Below are 18,596 nucleotides of genomic sequence, written 5' to 3' on the forward strand. Positions count from 1 at the left end.
TATCTAAGTCTAAAATGCATGACTCACCGATTCTCAGCTCTAGCTTTCTTCCCTCCAGTTCAGCATTCTTGTCATTTTCTTTTTCTGTTTCAGTCTCCAGCTATTGGTACAAAAATATTTATTTTCTATCAGTTACTGAACTATTAACAGGGCTACATGTTCACTAAAGTTAGTGTTACCACTGAAAAAATTAACAGGAATTAGTTCATCTTGAAATTTTTTTTTTGGTCATCCATACCCTTTTAAGTTTCTTTAATAACTGTTTTTCACTGTCTTCAAATTCTTTCTGCAATTTCATGTCTTCATTGATAATGGCAGTTCTGAAATCATGAATGTAAATAAAGATTTTTTGCCATAAATGTAATCATGATAACAAGCTTTAACATTAAAAAAAAAGATTATACACATATTATTTTTGAATAACTTTAATTACAATATTCATTAATTTCTTTTTTCATTCTTTAGTTACTCACCCTTTCCTTCTAAGTTCTTCGTTGAGTTTGAGTTGCTTGGATAACTGTGCATTAAGCTGTCTTTCTTGACCTTCCAGCTTTGCTTTAGAAGTTTCATATCTCCGTAAACTCTGAAAATTTGAAACAGTTTTCAAATACTAGTATCGGTATCATATAGAATAAAACTATAGAAATACTTTTAATGATGTCAGTAACTATAGACATAATTTTATAAGTGAAATCACCATTTTCTATGAGAAATTATGCTCTCAAACAAGAATTTTTTTCTCAATTCATAAAAAATTCATCATGTTCAACCTCACAAAAATAAGTGATTTTACAGTATACATACTGTCCTCAATGCATCAAGTTTGCCATCACTCTCCATCATTTTCTCATGAATTACATCTAATTCCCTGAAAAAAAAGATCAATTTAAATATATTTTTATAAAATTATGCTCATGTAATTTTGAATCAGAAGTCTCTGATACTGTTTTATCTCTACTGAGATAAAAGTTATTCCTGACTGTAAATGCAAACTGAACTGTCCAAATGGGACAAAATACCCCCCGCTGGGTATTTCAGAAGTAAGTTTTTCCATAATAAAGATATGTATCACACATGAATTATGAAATTTTTCTTCCAGTGACCTTGAAGTTCCCCAAATGACCTAGAGTCAAGGTCATGACACACCCTTGGATCATGGGCAATCTTTGTGTGAAATGAAAACCTACCAAGTTTATCCATAAAAAAGATATGGACCAGACACGAGTTATGAAATTTTTCTTCCAGTGACCTTGAACTTCCCCAATTGACCTTGGGTCAAGGTCATGACACACCCTTAGGTCATGGGCAATCTTTGTGTACTTGGATACTGCAGTCGCCGTCAAGAGGTCATGAGTAGACGAAGTGGTATATTCCACAAGTGAATTCTACCTGAAATGAAATTTTTCGGTCAAGATGATGTCCCTCCATAAGAAAGATATGGACCGGACACGTTTGCACAGACAGACGGACAGACGGACAAGGTGATTCCTATATACCCCCCCAAACTTCGTTTGCGGGGGGTATAAAAATATTTGTTGGGAATTAATTTTTGTTTAACTTGTTGTTTACAATTACAAGTTTTTATATCTAATCTGGTTATTTTTGAAACACTGAAATTAAGTCCCAATGAAACCATTTTAGATGTAAAATGATGAAATTTTATCTTCCATAATATCCGCTTCTACAGTATTTATGCATTACTGCACTGAAAAGTTTTAAAGTTTTCATTTTTTTAAATGAGATTTTTTGTTAAAATCTGGTTTTTAATCGAATTATTTCTGGGATTTTTTTCTTCATTTTTCATTGACATGTATGTGCTGAGAAATTGCTTATAGAAACTCTTATGTACTTTTGGGATGCAAAGCTTACATCAAATTACAGTGTTCTGTTAGTTCTCTTATTCATATTCAATTACAGATTTTTTGCCTTGGTTTTGAGGTCTTTTGTTTTAAAAAAAAACATGGTTTTGATGGCAGTATTAATTTAAGATTTTTTATAAATATTTTCCACCTATCTATCTATAGAAATAAAAAATGAAAATTAGAAAGAAACAACGTACTTTTTCTTATCGACATTTATCTGTTTCTGTTCCTTAGTCATGTCTGATGTGTCCGTCTACAAAAATAAAAAATATTGTCATCATTAAAATTTCTTATAAATATACAAAACAAACGTAAAATTTGGTTGTCAAACATTTAAAACATATACATATATTTACATCTAAAATATACATATTCTTTGTGTTTAGATAAGTGCAACTTTAAGAAAATTACATATTTGGATCAAAATTTTCTTAACTTATTGAGTCAGTGAAGATAAATGTGTAATAAATCACGAATCTCCTGAGTTTGAAATAAAAACTTCCTTAAATTCCTACCACTGCTCTTTTGAGTTTCTTTTTCTCCTGTCTGGCCTCAGTCCTCTCCTGAATCAAGTCTTCCTTTAATTGAAGGATTCCATCCTCAAGGTCCACAATCTGTAATCCAAGAAAACAATATATTGACTTCTGCTCAATTTCTAAATACTCACTTTTCACTAATTAATAGAATATTAAGAACTAGAAACTCTTGTTGCTACAGCAACAAAGAAGGTCTTCCGGTCTCCTCTATTTATCTGTATGCAGGATGTTTTTTTCTATTTTAAAAAAGACAGACATATAATAAACTAATAGACTAATTGTTCAGTGAACAATTATCGGCCTTTCTACCCTTTTAAGCATTTCAATATCATTTTGGCTGAAAGAAGTAGAAAAAAGCAAGAAAATAAATAAAACAGGAAAATTCTTATTTCTCTACTAGGATTTTAGACGGGCTGTGTAGTTGGTATAAATATACTTAAACAGATGGATTATACGAGTCGACTCGGGGACAACCATGATTTCATTGATCACGCAAAGAGAGCACGTTCAAAACATTGTAACACGCTCCTAGGTGTATATATGAGCTTGAATGAGATTGTTTTCGAGTTAAATGTATGGGGTAGGGTCTGATTAAAATTACGATATACCTAATAATATGAATAACATGCATTTGATCTGCGCATCAAGACGGAAGCGTAAGTGAAAACGTTGTGAAATGTCCCATGTGTACCTGCATCATATGTGCATTAAACATGTATTAAAGAGATGTTTGAAAATATCCGATTTGAGTTGTTTTATGTTTGAAATGGATGGCGATAAATTATTTAAGAGCATGTGAGAAACATGAGCAAGAGATGCAAGGCAGTTTGTAATTATGGAAAAGGAAAACAGAGAATCGGGTTCGGGTTTTAACACTCCTGGCCGAAATAGGCATGGAATTCAATGTAAGTAGCATAAATAAAATTCCAAACATGTAATTCTAGATGGGAAACACAGGGAAGAAACGTGTATTTCTTTTTACAATGCTGAAAGTCGCTATTTCTTGGGATTGTGTTATTCTAGAAAAAAAAATCAAATTTCAAATGAAATCAAGATTCATTCTATTAATATTAAATCCAAATAAAATTGAAATAAATTCCATACACTAAAGAAAGCAAGAGTACTTGTTATTAAAATGTCGTAATAGACCAGGAGAATCGAATGATATTAACAAAAATTGCAAAAATAGCCAATACGGGCTTTAATTAATTTTTATGCTCAGCAATACAAAATTTAAGACAGAAAAAAAAATGCAGATTTTGCCGATTTTCCCTATAATTTCATTATATTTTAGAGACTGAGCCTTAAAACTCTCAGGACACTTTCTTTAAGGTCTTTTTTGCTTTTACTCAAATATTTTATGTCGATTTATTGTGTCATTTGACTTGTAGACATTTTCTCTATACTGCTGTTGATTTTTTTTTTAATAATAGGGGGGGGGGGGGATATAAGCATTTGTTAAAGTAAGAGTTGCAAATACCTCAACGACATTAAACTTCATTGTGACCTTTGGATCAATAGTGGGGTCATTTATCAAGGTCAAGGTCATCCAAAAGAGAGAGAGAGAGAGAGAGATAAACTTGAGATTAACACTTGAAGCTGAATCTAGATAAAGGTAATGAATATTTCTTTATTACTTTTCGAGTAAGGGGTCAAAGGTCAAGGTCAAATATCAAGGTCAAAGGTCAAGGTCATTTGGATTTTAAGCTTAAATCGACAATTTCTCTAGTTTTCCAATGACCTTGACCTACTCAAGGTCATAGGTCAAAACTGTCTCATGCAGTTGTGAGTCATGGACATTTTCTCTACATCACGCCGTTCAAAGCGAGGTAACTGCAATTTATCTAAGCTATCTAAATTGACTAGAAATTGATTTGGTAGGGAAAAATCGCTATTTCCTAGATTCATTCAATTAATATTCAATGTAAATAAAATTGAAATAAACTCTACATACAAAGGAGATCAAGAATACTTGGTATTAAAATTTTGTATTTGAGCAGGAGAATTGAATAATATTGACAAAAAGTGAAGAAATACACAATGCAAGCTTTAATTAATTTTCATGCTCATCAGCACCTAAAATTCAGACAAAAAAAAATATAGTTGTTGCCGATACTCATTAGAATTTCATTATATACTTCAGAGACTCACTGTTAAACACTCAGGACGCTTTCTTTGATGTGTCTTGTACTGCAATCCTTAAATTTCATCGTTAGAACTGTAGAAAATTTTTCTTGGTTCCTATTGATTTACAAAAAAAGGGGGGGGGTATATAAGCATTTGTTAAAGTGAGAGATGTAAACATTCCCACGGACTCAAGCTTGATTGTGACATTTGGGTAAATGGGGTCAAAGGTCAAGGTCATTTATCGAGGTCAAAGGTCAAGGTCATTCACAAACCTTTAAAACTCGACTTTAACACTTGAAGCTGTATCAAGCTAAGCATAAAAAATAACTCTTGGGTAAGGGTCAAGGTCAAAGGTCAAAGTCAAACATCAAACTCAAAGGTCAAAGTTATGTGGCATATATAAGCAATTTAAATACTTTTCCAATTACCTTGACTTTTTTACCTTTGGTGTTGTTTTATTTCTTATAATTGTAAGTTTTCGTTGTTTTTATTTATTTTTGGTGGAGCTGACATATTTCAAAACTACTAAATAGATGCAATAAAGTAATGAAAAAAAAAAATTGGAAAGAAAAACGTTGGAATTTTTCGATTTTTCAAATCACATCCTGTAACGACCGGAAGTGACGGCGGAGACATTTATCCCTATATCTGTTGTTCACTCTTCAAGGTTTATTATTCATATAAGTTAAGTTTCTTGATGTGTTACCATAACCAAGATCTGGCTATGTTAACTACTCAGTTGGAGGATAGGAAATCATGAGACCGGAAATCAATTTTTAACAGATATTTCTAGTTACTCTAGACATTTGCAGTCTGAATTACATGTTCTAAAATCTTACCGTTTCCAAGATCTCTTTGTGATAACTTCTCATATTGAGGACAGAAAATCACGCGACCGGAAGTGAATTTTACAAAGATATTTGAGGTTACTGTAGATATAAGCAGTCTATATAACATATCTAAAAATCACTACATATACTTTATGTATAAAAAATATTTATGGGAAAGAAAAATACACAAATTATGTAGTTTTTCTCTTATAACCGGATGTTGTCGTTTTAGTTTCCGGTGGGACTGATATATTTCAAAAATACAAATAAGATGTTATAATGTGATGAAAAAAATGTTTCACGCAAGAAAAGTTAAAAATTTTGATTTTTGGATTACTTCCTGTGACAACCGGAAGTGACGGCGGACGATCCTATCCCAACTGAACTTGCTTACTTATCAAGATCTACCACTTATATAAGTGTGGTGCCTTAATCTCTTATCGTTTACGAGATCTAGCTATGATAACTTCTCATTTTGAGGACAGAAAATCACGCGACCGGAAGTGAATTTTACAAAGATATTTGACGTTACTGTAGACATCTGCAGTCTGAATAAGATATCCAAAAATCATTTCAAATACCTAACGTATAAAAATATTTATGGGAGAGAAAAATACTGAAAATATGCAGTTTTTCTCTTATAACCGAAAGTTGTCGTTTAAGTTTCCGGTGGGACTGATATATTTCGAAACTACGAACAAGATGCTATAATGTGATGCAAAAAAGGTTTCAAACAAGAAAAGTTGAAATTTTCGATTTCTTTGATCACTTCCTGTGACGACCGGAAGTGACGGCAGACAACCTTACCCCGATTGGTTTTGCCTACTTATCAAGATCTATTACTCACATAAGTTTGGTGTCTTAATCTCTTACCGTTTCTGAGATATGACTCGGACAAAACTTTTTTGAGAAAAGCGGAAATTGGAGATATCTGACGACCGGAAGTGACTTTTGAAAAACTGAAAACTGCATCTGAAAGATATTTTTACTCTCCATCATCCCTGAAAATGTCATGAGAATCCGTCCAGTCATCTCTGAGAAATCGTCAAAACAAAAAGGCAAAAAAATAATAATAATAATAATAATAAAAAGAAAAAACAGTAGAATCTCTATAAGGTCTTCCGTCTGAAACGGAAGACCTTAATTAAATCAGTTTGTACAATGTAACTGTAATGTGCTCTTGACATGCTTACTAAATGATAATTATTCAAAACCATAAAGTTTTCGAAAGTAATGTAACATAAATTCAGTATTATTTGTCTATGTACGGCTTTATGGGCATATTTACATATATTGTGTTAATTTTTAGATCTGTAGTTTTGCCTTTATAGTTTTCTTTTTTTTTGAGGCGCATCGTTTTCGATGCAGCCTCATTGCGATCACCTAGCATTTCTTTCTTGTTCACAGCGGCGGCAAAGGAGTCAATAATATTGATTCTTAACACGCTATTGAAAATAGTGCCAATGTATATTGACAAGTTGGCGATATCCATAATCTAATTTTAAACAGCAAATAACATAAAATCACACACATAAATGTTGTTTTTACTTTGAATCAATAAAGGTTAAGAAAAACAAACAATTAAAAACAAAGAGAGAAAACATCAACAAACGAAGGAGCTTATCTGCACGTGCACTGCGCGGAGAAAGATCTATTTGCATAAGAACAGCTCGTACTATAAATTATTCGGTTTTGTAAGGTGCAATTATTTGTATTCCTATCAGGAAGCATCACTAACATAATTTTTGAAAAATGTATCACTAGCAATTGAGACATAGAAACAGAATCGTTGTTTTTTTTTTTTTAAATAAAGGGGATGTTATTATTTTTTTAATCGAGTAAACGAATAGTAATATGTACAGCTGAATAAATTCTTGCACAAGCGCCACCTATCGGGAAAATATTTCCACGAGGTCACAAACAGCGATATGATCGGATATTGGTGAAATGTCAGTTAAATGTGGTGATTGACTAATAAATACTGCAATTACTGTGAATTTTCAATTTATAGTGTTTCTAATACCTTATAAACATAGACTTTTTAAAAGTTCAATCCTAACCGCTAAGGTTTCATAGCTAAAATCATATCGAAAATATTGTCATCATTATCGCCGCAATTGAGGGGTTCATAATAAACCGTGTACCAAGCCGGATTGTTTTTATTTAGTCCTGTATTATTTTTATGAACATTTCATGTTTATAACTATTGTGCCATTTTGATTGAGAAAAAGAAGTTAAAAACAAAGTTTTGATATTTATAAAAGTGCACATAATGAAAGAAACTGAAATAATTCAGATATGAAATTATGTAGAATTATTCAATAATCATAACTTCACAGTTATTTCTATAATGTCATTCATTATTTCATCTCCGATTCCTACTATGCTAATAGTCAAAGAATAAAATTAAAAAAAAATTAAAATATGATTAAAATCAATAATGAATTAATTAAATATCAATTAATCATAATTGATATAACAGACTATTTTTTTTTCACCCTCCTGATCGACTGGCTAAAAATGCCATGGCTCAATTGTTCGAACCTCAAAGAAATCTTACTTAATTTTTTTTTATCCTTATAACTGGTTTATTTCATTCCCTTAACATTTACGTTGAATTTTTCTAAGAAGAAAAAGTTTTATACCCTCACTGCGATGCGCCTCTCAGGCCATCAGGCCTTTGATTTTTTACTTTAATATAAACTCACACTTTGGTTGGTCTGTCGAACTTTATCTCTTGTTTCATTCAGAATAATCTGCATGCTGTTAAAAAAAGGAGATCAAATATTATGTTTATAAAATTTTCAACAGGGAAATACAGTAACTGTAATTTATTAGTGGAATGAAAGTAGTAGACATCTCTGTACTGATATCATACATAAGAAATCTAATATGGAATATGATTATTGACAAGTCATGTTTCGTTGTAACATTTATTATTTATTACAGTCAAATGGACTCTTTTAGAGACATACTTAGCTTTCTCTGCCATCCTCTCATTCAACTGTGAAATAATCTCTTCATGTTTTTGTCGAATCAGTTCTCTTTCAGGACTAGAGAGAAAAATGCTGTTGTGTATTTTTTTTCAAACAATAGTTTTAGGGCTGCAACAATACTTCTATATTAAATTTGTTAAGTATAGCAATATTTTTGCCATACTACAATACATGTATTCAACTCATGAACTGCATGGTTATGAAATTTTATTTCATAGTGAAATAAATAGTATATTTCTTCTGAAATAAGAAGCTGTATATCTGTTGTAAAACAAATTTATTCATCAAAAGTGGTGAGTTTTACTGTAGATCACTTAATTTTCGCGACACCTTATTTTCGCGAGATAGCCATTGACTCTTTATTAGCGAGACGAAATTTTTACGAATTCTGGTCATATAATCTTAAGGAATTCTTTTATATGCGAGAATGAAATTTTCGCGAGCATACCGTCTCGCGTACTTACGCGAAAAAAGTTCTCGCACATAAAAAGTGATTTACAGTATAACACATTTCATATCATTATCTATATTTAGAAAAATTCATTTCATATTATTTAAAACTGAGTTTAAAACAAAACACAGAAAAGAACAAAAAATGCCTGAATTTTTGTTTTTCCATATAGATATTTCTAATTTTACACACCTGTAAATTAAGATACATGTATTGTCATCACACAGATTGATATTGTTAATATCTCAATATATTCATCCTTAGTAGTTTTACTAAATCATGTAAATAGTGAATTATACAACTTCATATTACAGTGTGTATCTGTCTGTCTTTAATATATACTCACTGCAGTTTTGCATTTTCTTTGTCCAACACATGCTGCTGATCTTCCAGATCTGACATATTTTTTTGTATCAATTCTAATTTTTCTTGCATTTCATTCTGTGCTGAAGCATTTGACTGTCTCGCTGATGAAACAGCAGCTTTAATTTCATCACGAATCTGAGCTGGTAGGAATTGCAGTTTGTGACGTAAAATACTTGCATGTATGGTCTTAGTTTCTAGCCTTTCATGCATTTTTCTTCTAGCTTCATCCTATGAAAAATTTTCAAACAAATGTGAATTTAACAGAAAAACATTAGGCCTTCATAACCTACATCAAACAGAAACAGACAATGAAGACGACAATATAAACAATACTGTAACATGTGTAAGGAACTTGACTTTTGTACTGTGATAGTGAAAACTGAATGCAGACACCTATGAAAATACTCGAATATTTTAGATGTTCAAACCTTAAGCGGTATGGCAAAATTGTATAAGCTGGCATTTCTGTAATAATTTAGAAATTATTTTAAAAATGTTAACATATAATACACATGTATTTACATTTAGGGATGAAGGGCAAATGGGATAAATTATTATTCATAATTCTGAGCCATTTTTGGGCAAACAGACTCATGCAAACATGTAGAAAGGGTAAACTGATCCAAGACCATGCTAGACCTAAATATTTTTTATTATAGTATACTGGTATACAAATAAAATACTCAGTTACACATTTATAATTATATGACAAAAAAAACCCAAAACATTTTGATACCTTGAGGTTTCGTTTTGAACTTTTCTAGTTCTTCCACATACCAATTCATGAATGGATTCTATAATCTTATCTATGTTGTTAATATCTTTGTCGTTAAATCCGAAATCAACATCTCTCATTCGGTCAGCTGCAAAATAAAAGTAAAATGAAAGTAAACACTAACTAATTATAGATAAGTGTGAAAATGTTTGTCATCATATTGTCCTACAGTTAATCTTTGGCACCTCGTATTCCGACATCTCAAATGCTATGGATATGACAAATTGATATCATGGAAGTCCCAACCATTTAACTACTTTACCCTTAATATCTTGAATCCCCAGATATCTCGAATTATTTTCGCAGCCCTGTGAGCACGTGAGGTTTGAGTTAATGAAGTTTGACTGTATTTGAATTTTCCACTCTTCGTTGAAAAGATTAGACACAGTACTTCATAAAATTACATAACAGGAACAAGTTGTGAAGTGTTGTGAAGATACATACATGTAATAACCAAAAGTTTAACTACAATCAAACCGTGGATTAACAATTCAACATGACGTGGACTTACCGAGTTCTAGCAGCCTTTCAACGGCGTGATTAACGCCAGTATTTTCTACCTGTGTAGACATTTTCACTGGAATAGACCAAGTCCTGAATATATCACATTTTATTCACAAAGTGTTGGAAAAGAGAAATTTTGATGGATAAATTGGATAGATAGTTTTCGTTGTCAACAATGATATTTCTGTTTTCCAACATAGGAGAGCATTTAAAGAACGACAACTCCTCCTGTACCAGCAAGTGCGTCCCTGTTTTGTTTGTTGTTGAAATTAAAAAAAAAAATAATAAAATGAGGTTAAGTCAAAACTAATTGATCAAATAAATAAATAGATAAATAATTAAATGAATGAATGAATAAATAATTGTTTTAACATACAAATATTTAGAAAAAGGGCTTCTCAGTAGATTTGATCACGTACCAACTAAGTTTATACAGAATTGAGCATATTTTCTTTTCAATTGGTTCATCTAAGAAAAATATTTGCAGATGTAAATAACTATTATTAATCGGTATATCAAGTTTTATTCAACAAAATGTTGGTCTACATGGTATGTCTAGTGTCTGCAATAGTATCCGTCATACTGAGAAAAAAAATCAATTTTAGATTTAAAGATAGAGATGATGATCTGTTTTAAAAATCTTGCAGACTTTAGAGAGAACAAGATGTGTTTGAAATCCATTGATGTCCACTTTGACAGTTTATGTTAATTTTCTGAAAGCTCTAGCAAACCGATCAAGTGTCTATATCGTACGTTAAACTTTGCAAGGGTGTGTCAAACTCTATAAGGTAAAGAGCACAGGGCTTATATACATGTACATAGTACAATTCTCAGTTAACCTTGGACTAGCTTTCAGTAAGGCGTGGCATTCTCGGCGCTTCGTACATGTAATAAGCGTCTGTCAAATGGTGAATAGATTCTCATTGGTTAAGAAATTAATTAATAAAATCTGATCAGGAACTTTAAGATGTTGTAATTGACAATAATGAGACGACTTAAGCCCCACCTCTTTGTCGTACGAGACGCTGCATTGGTTAATTTCTACACTTGTTGACATTCGCCGAATTTCTGTTCCGTGTATATTTCAACAATCCCATGTATATTTCAACAGTGAATGAAAGCTGTGTAAATTTCAGACGGTAATTATGTAACGTCGCGATCGAGAATGCCAATACTTACTGAAAGTCCAAGGTTAACTGAAAATTGTATCAAAATGTCCTCATTCCGAATAAAATGTAATACTAGTATTAGATATGGTGTTATTTTTTGACCCCGTAATCGAAGATTCGGGGTACATAAATTTTCCCTGTCCGTCGGTCTGTCTGTTTGTCCGCCAAATCTTTAACATTGTCCATAACTTTCAGTGCTTTGGTGTTTTACAAACTCCATCATGGACAAGAGGTAAAAATATGTGTACCTACTCCAAAGAAAGCTAGGTCTTGTAAAATGGAATAGTTAGAATTGTGAAATATAAAAAACATCGCTCCAACCAGTCAAAAGTTATGGAGAAAGTTATAATTTAAGCGGACAAACAGATAGGGCCAAAACTATCAGCCCCAAACCTTTGATTAAAGGGAAATAATAAATAATAAAAACTGCCGTAATAATGTACATTAACAGGCAGGAATAATATCTACTCATGTCTAAGTAGGTCATTGGATTAATTTTTGACGTTATCTCTTCATTCTAGGAAGAACTGTAAATTATGGCACTGCTGTTTCTTTTATCTCTCTCTATACTTCCCTCCTATACTTTTCTTTTAGATGACACATGTAACACACTGGACTGCAAAATGGACAACATGATGAAACTAATAGAAAGGCAGCAGACCATAATAGACGACCAATCAAAAAGGATTAGTTTCTTGGAGGACCACTTGTCGACTGTGATGAAAAGGCTGGAAGAGACCTCATCAACTGGTATCTCTTACCGGTTTTGTCAATTCAGACATACGAAAATTTATTTTGTTTAATTTTTACATTTATATATATACTCTCTTTGTAGGTGTACAGATTACTATTCCTTCTTTTTATGCTGTAAAATCGCGAGATCAGCGAAATCTTGCAAAAGGAGAAAGAATCTTATTCGAGACAGTAATAACCAATGTCATGAAAGCCTTTGATGTTTACACTGGTGTCTTCAAAGTTCCACTGAAAGGGACATATGCGTTTAGTTGGAGTATCGCCATGGACAACATCGACAACCATGCCTGCTTCTCTCTTGTTGTTAATGACGTAGTGTTCGGACAAACATACTTGTGGAACAACGGAAGTGACGCAGTTTCTACAGGATTTTCCGTTGTAGAAGTCGATACTGGTGATGACGTATTTATGAGCATCTGCAATTCTAGTCAGCCATTGGGCCAAATTATTAGTGACATTTATCGCAAGACAAGTTTTGCCGGTTGGTGCATTGCATGTTGATATTGCTCATATTATATGTTTAGAGAATTATTTATTAGGAATAAAAATCAAGATGTGTTTGTGAAACACTAGTACTGATGCCCACATACGGCAGCTTATGGCGAGGGTGAAAGTTTCTTGCAAGTCAAACTCAAAGGTCAAAGTCAAGAGCTCAAATTTGGTTTGGTGGTACAAAAGAAAGGTCTTGTCACAAAAAATACACCTGTGAAATATCAAATCCCTATTTCTAACTTTTCGAAGGTTATGGCCGAGGTTGAAGTTAAAAAAAATGGCTCAAACACTAAGATCAAGGCCATAAGGTCAAAAATAATTATACCCACTGAAAGGTTTTGTCACAATATGAATACGTATATATATGTGACATAAGAAAACTCTAGTATCAATTGTTAAAGTATCATAATTTGTTGTAAAAGAGAGTGAAACTCCAAGGTCAAAAATAGTTATAACCACTGAAAGGTCATGTCACAATGAATACGACTACGTAATACGTACATATATGTGAAATATGAAAGCTCTATAGTTACTAACTGTTCAAAAGTTATGTCCAAAGTTAAAGTGTGATAATTTGTGAGTGAAACTTCAAGGTCAAAAGGTCAAATTTGGTGGTACACAAAGAAAGATCTTGAAACTGAAATATGAATGGTCAAAAGAAAAGAAAAGGTTTTTATAAAAAGTCAAAGTTTATAAGGTCAAAAATATCCATACCAGCTGAAAGGTCTTGTCACAATAAATACACATATGAAGTATGTAAGCTTTAACAAAGACCGTGCAAAAATTATAACCAATGTCAAATTGTGTGTGTGTGTGAAAAGTGTGTAAGGGAGGGTAAGGATGTGTGTGGGGGAAGAAGGGAGGGTGTGTGTGTTTGTAAAAGTGGGCCAAACCCTATGGTCAAGCGGTCAAATTTGATGGTACCCAAGAAAGGTAACATACCTCTGAAATATGAAAGTCATAACCCTAGCCACTCAAAAGTTATGAGGAAGGCTAAACTTTTTGCGGACAAACAGACAGATAGACGGACTGGGGGAAAACCTAAAACTGTATGGCCCCCGAATATTAATAATTTTCAAAGCTCTAGTAATTTATCAGAGATATCATTATGATCGATTTTTAAAAAAATAAATTTTATTTTTATTTATTTATTTATTTATTTATTTATTTATTTATTTATTTATTTATTTATTTATTTATTTATTTATTCATTCATTCATTCATTTTTTTTAATTTTACACTGTAGTAATTTTTCAGAGATATTATTATGATTGATTAAAAAAAAATATTTTATCTTATTTATTTATTTATTTATTTATTTATTTATTTATTTATTTATTTATTTATTTATTCATTCATTCATTCATTCAATTATTCATCTATTTATTTTTATTTTTTTTTTATTTTATATTTAATTTATCAGAGATATCATTATGATCATTTTTTTAAAAATTCATTCATTCATTTATTCATTCATTCATTCATTCATTCAGTCATTTATTCATTTATTTTCCTTTTTTATTTTGCACACTTTTTTTTTTTATCAATCTTTATTAGCTCCCTTTTGAGGAACTCTTCAATCATACATTAAAAGCCCGGATGATGACAACACGTTTCGGGACTTGGGTTAACACGTTTCGGGACTTGGGAGGTGATCTATATATTTTGTTAAGGAAATGAAATAAAACTTGTTTACTTTTGTTTTTATGTTTATGCAGCCCATTTTCAGAATTAATAAAAGGAAAAAGAAAACTATTTTTTACTTTCTGCTGAAGGAAGGGATGGCAAATGCAAGAACGGCGCAACAGCGCACAAAAGATACAGTCACCTGATGGCTGCGCCTGTTCAATTTTGGCGTAAAAGCCGATTTATGAAGTAATCATTTTTTGGCCAAAATTTTGTCATATTATCATTAGTGTGACCGTATCAAAAAATTGGCATTCACCATGTTGCGCCTTGATGGAGGCAAAAATTATATACAAGGATTCTGCTCCACCTCAACTGAAGACTACCATTTTTGAGAAGAGTATATATGTATAAAGTACACAATTTATCAAAAAATTTCATGGAGCACAGATCAACCGCCCGCAATGATTCCATTTCTTATTACATTTGATATACATGATATATTACCTTTATAAAAGGTCGCCAAATTTAATTAAAAAAATATATCTAATTTGAATTTTGACAGTTCAGAGTTTGTTATGACTCATACATTGGCCGACGGCCTTATTATCATAATCAATGACAGACCATATCTGTCAGCTGACTAGGATAAGTCAAAAGGAAATAATTTTTTAAAAGCGAAAGAAAAAATCAATTATTTTAAATGAAATGGTAGGTGCCATGGAAAGAGGTTGAATGACGGAAAGGTCAGGCAATAATCAGAACAATTCTGATGCGTGGGAGGGGTATCATGAACTGGTATTATTTCCTGTCTGCACTAAGTTTATAAGCAAAGCAGCAAGAAGCAAGAAAAACGTTTGAAGATTCTTATCAGTTGCATATTACATTGACTGCAATATCCACTTCTCTATGAGTAATTATTCCATAGAAAAAAAATATGTTTGATTTTTATTTTCTTAAAATAATTTCAATAGAAACCACACAATTTATAGTGCCGACCCTAAAATTTTTTTTAATGCTTTTGTCCCAGGAAGTGCAAGATTTCACTCAGGGAATTAGAGTCTCCAACTTTGCAAGCTTTTAACCTTTTTGTTATGAGTTTAAGTCAAAGAAATGCTTGAAAACACCATTTCGTTTGTCATCTATTTGTTATTATTTCTTCTATACATGTTTTGATTAAAGAAGCAAAAAAAAAAAAAAAAATTGCCTACCTACCTACCCTATATTTTTTAATATATTCGATCAGTGCATACTATTAATGCAAGATATATTACTGTATTCAGCGGCGGCTCACACAAATTGGTCCGACCAAAATAGTTCCATCATGATAAGTAGATACAACATTATTGTTGATGATAAGAGTAAAGTTGTGTATGTCATCCGCTAAAGAAATCAAAAATAACGTCAAAATATTATTAGAAAGTCACTTTCCCCCCGAAATGCAAATAAAAAATATCAATATTCCTACGCTCGCTCCCTCCTCAGCCTTTTTTTTTTACATGAATATTTAGGTCATTCTTCGATTCATATCTTTTCACCGATGAATTGATGATACCATATCAACAACTGTATTAAGTTCATGTTTATAGTCCGTTAATTATCATACAATTTCTTCTTAAAGAAAAAATTAATCATTCTGTGTGTGTGTGTATTATTAAATGACGGAATTTTCAATCCCTGGCCGGATTCTGCTCGTGTGTACACTTTGTAAACTGTAGGGTATGTGTGGCAAAACGAGAACTGGGTTGGAGATTCGGGTTCGTGTTGAAGTTCAGCATACCATTTTATATAGAACTTGAATAATGTAAGTAATTTCTGCGACGAATACATTAGTATATTTCAGTAATTTTCAAAACAAAAAAGGTTTTCAGTTTAGAATTTTCCGACCCGGTCCATAGAAATATATGATTTTCCTAACCCGGCCATTTTAAACACAAGTTGTTGCAGATGCAAATGTTAGAACAAACTATATATAGTTCAACAGGGATTGTATAATTTTTATTAATCAGAATTCGTATTCATATGATCTAATTAAGAAAAGAAAAGTTTTGTCTGCCATCGTAACTTCTCGGCAAAACAAAACGTGTTTCTCCGAGCTCGCTGGATGCGTTTGACAGCTCCATCGCACGTGTGTAGACCAAGGCTAATGTTGGTCTTGCGGACACAGATACATGTAGGCCTATGTGTACTGTTTGTTAGGAGACTGGGTGACCGTAATGCTATGGACTCACGAAATTTACAACAGTTCCATAATTAGACAGTGCAGTTTTTTTTTATTAGCGTCATTATAAACACTGTTAAACATATTAAATCTAAAAGTCGAATATCTTTGGATATGGGGTAACCCATATCTATTCTTGTTCAGCCTGAAAGCGGAAACAAACATATTTTTTTTCTAGGCCTGAAAGTTTTTTCTAATTTTTGGGAGGTGGAGGCTGGGGGTATAATAGCATTGGTTAATAGGATTATTTGAATCAGAGCATTACACCTTTTAAGTTGCAACTTCAAAGTGGTACATCTCATATCAAATGAGAAAGTTCCATGTATTAATTTCCAAATTGTTTAAAATTTTTGTATTTTTTGGTAAATTGTGCAAATTAGTATAGTTGAAGTTTTTTTAACACTGAACAAATTGGATATTTTCTTATATCTCTTGGTACTAATTGTCACTTTTCTCAGTCTCAATTGAGAATGAGTCCCCCTATCAAAATGGAATTTCCTTGGTAGCTAGATTAAATGTCATATGGGTGTGTTGATCCCTTCCCCCCAGTCACACCCATCCTTTCCCAATTTTATAAATTTTGATGTGATTAAACACAGTGGCATCAAGGTTGAAGAGTGGTGTGCATTTTGCATTGTAAAAGTCATTTTGATTTTATGATTGAAATTTTATTTTATTTAGATGAATCTGAGGAGGTGGGCGAGGGAGATGGAGAGGCCCCCGCTGTTTACACATTCTCTGTGGATGTCCACTACTCCAGCTCCAAAGTGTCCAGGTATTAGAATATCCAAACAGAAATATACTTATACAGTTATAACAAATAGTGCTCTGTTACCTTCACATGAAGAACACATTTTATTATTTTTGATAGGTAGATTTTTTTTTCAATTTTTTTTTATAGAGTATTTCTCTGATAATATTTAGGTAAAGACTGGTGTTCCTGGTGATATAAATGCACGGATGAAATACATTTTATTTTCTTTTATAGTCTGGTACTTATTAAGAGAGGACAGGTGGTGGAGGCAGAGAAAAGTTTTCCCTCACAGATCAGAGTCATGAACTTTAGTGAAGGCTCTCCCTATGAAACACTCCATGCCTATGTTAGTAATGCTGTCTCTCCATTCTTCAAGTCGTACATAAAGGAAACTGGAAAAGCAGAGAGGTATGGATAAATATAGTGAAGAAAAATGTTCATATTAAAGATCTATAGGAAATTCTTTATATATGAATTTGTAAAAGTATTTTTTGCTGTTTATGTTTAAATTTCATAAACCATTGTCCATAGAAGAAGAAGAAAAATCAAATCAGTCATAGCATACTAAAGACATATTAATAAATACAAAGCAACTTCCACTAAGAGAGTATGAATAAAATGTATAAATTATACCAATGGCACTTTTGTATACTCTCAATTTGGCTTTACAGAGATGGAGATAAAATGGCCCCAACTGTAGAAAAGAAGATATCAGAGCTGGAGATGGGGTTGTTACATCTTCAACAGAATATAGACATCCCAGAAATCAATCTCCCCATTCACCCAGTCGTGTCAGCGGTGATTAAGAAATGTGCTGAGGAGGGAAGGAAACCGAAAGTAGAGGACTTTGGGGACAAAGTGGAAGATGCACAGTTTTTGAATGCATTACAGAGTGGTGTCAACAGATGGATCAGGGAAATTCAAAAGGTAAGACTGTAACAGCAGTAATATACATGTCACTCTTATCATATTATTGAGGGAGCATTTTGTAGAAGTTTGTTTACTTCTTTAACATTTGTTGATTCTATTGAAATCAACTGTGTTTAAAAATATACATGTAAATAATCTATTCAGATATTTCCAAAGCACGCTTTGGTAATTATTGTACCAAAGTAAAAAAGAATAGTAAAGGAG

At 32.1% G+C, this 18,596-nt stretch overlaps 3 protein-coding genes across 6 annotated transcripts in view; 2 read left to right on the plus strand and 1 right to left on the minus strand.

Moving 5' to 3' along the window:
• The window catches only part of LOC134274336 (putative leucine-rich repeat-containing protein DDB_G0290503), a 30,867-nt gene extending 20,215 nt beyond the window's left edge, over nt 1–10,652 (minus strand). For 2 of the 4 annotated variants that reach the window (XM_062756606.1, XM_062756608.1), the window contains exons 1-11: nt 10,455–10,651; nt 9,946–10,031; nt 9,149–9,396; nt 8,331–8,408; nt 8,064–8,118; nt 2,378–2,476; nt 2,060–2,115; nt 805–868; nt 474–583; nt 239–320; nt 28–100 (exon numbers count right to left, since the gene is read on the minus strand). In XM_062756606.1, the coding sequence (XP_062612590.1) occupies nt 28–100; nt 239–320; nt 474–583; nt 805–868; nt 2,060–2,115; nt 2,378–2,476; nt 8,064–8,118; nt 8,331–8,408; nt 9,149–9,396; nt 9,946–10,031; nt 10,455–10,515 (1,012 nt within the window). In that variant the 5' untranslated portion in view covers nt 10,516–10,651. Of the gene's footprint in view, nt 1–27; nt 101–238; nt 321–473; nt 584–804; nt 869–2,059; nt 2,116–2,377; nt 2,477–8,063; nt 8,119–8,330; nt 8,409–9,148; nt 9,397–9,945; nt 10,032–10,454 lie in introns of all 4 variants that reach the window. The other 2 variants (XM_062756609.1, XM_062756607.1) reach the window with 2 other exon arrangements.
• A 1,493-nt stretch (nt 10,653–12,145) lies between these two features.
• Nucleotides 12,146–12,921, plus strand: LOC134274329 (complement C1q tumor necrosis factor-related protein 3-like). The gene is made up of 2 exons (XM_062756598.1): nt 12,146–12,366; nt 12,452–12,921. Exons 1-2 carry the CDS (start codon nt 12,153–12,155, stop codon nt 12,868–12,870), a joined length of 633 nt encoding a protein of 210 aa, XP_062612582.1. The 5' UTR covers nt 12,146–12,152; the 3' UTR covers nt 12,871–12,921.
• Nucleotides 12,922–17,363: 4,442 nt separating this feature from the next.
• LOC134274341 (cytoplasmic dynein 1 heavy chain 1-like) overlaps nt 17,364–18,596 on the plus strand; it is a 40,634-nt gene continuing 39,401 nt past the window's right edge. The window contains exons 1-3 of the mRNA XM_062756614.1: nt 17,364–17,483; nt 17,697–17,870; nt 18,134–18,389. Coding sequence (XP_062612598.1) covers nt 17,365–17,483; nt 17,697–17,870; nt 18,134–18,389 — 549 coding nt within the window. The 5' untranslated portion in view covers nt 17,364. The remainder of the gene's footprint in view (nt 17,484–17,696; nt 17,871–18,133; nt 18,390–18,596) is intronic.

Source organism: Saccostrea cucullata, unplaced genomic scaffold (genome assembly GCF_032062105.1).
Source record: "Saccostrea cucullata isolate Sc308-1 unplaced genomic scaffold, CSIRO_AGI_Scuc_v1 ctg1274, whole genome shotgun sequence".
NCBI lineage: Eukaryota > Metazoa > Mollusca > Bivalvia > Ostreida > Ostreidae > Saccostrea > Saccostrea cuccullata.

Excerpts from the sequence above, each read along its gene's own strand:
- LOC134274329 (XM_062756598.1), top strand. The coding sequence starts at position 12,153 with ATGGCACTGCTGTTTCTTTTATCTCTCTCTATACTTCCCTCCTATACT. Across the intron at positions 12,367-12,451 it reads GGAAGAGACCTCATCAACTG|GTGTACAGATTACTATTCCT; the intron begins GTATCTCTTACC and ends CTCTCTTTGTAG.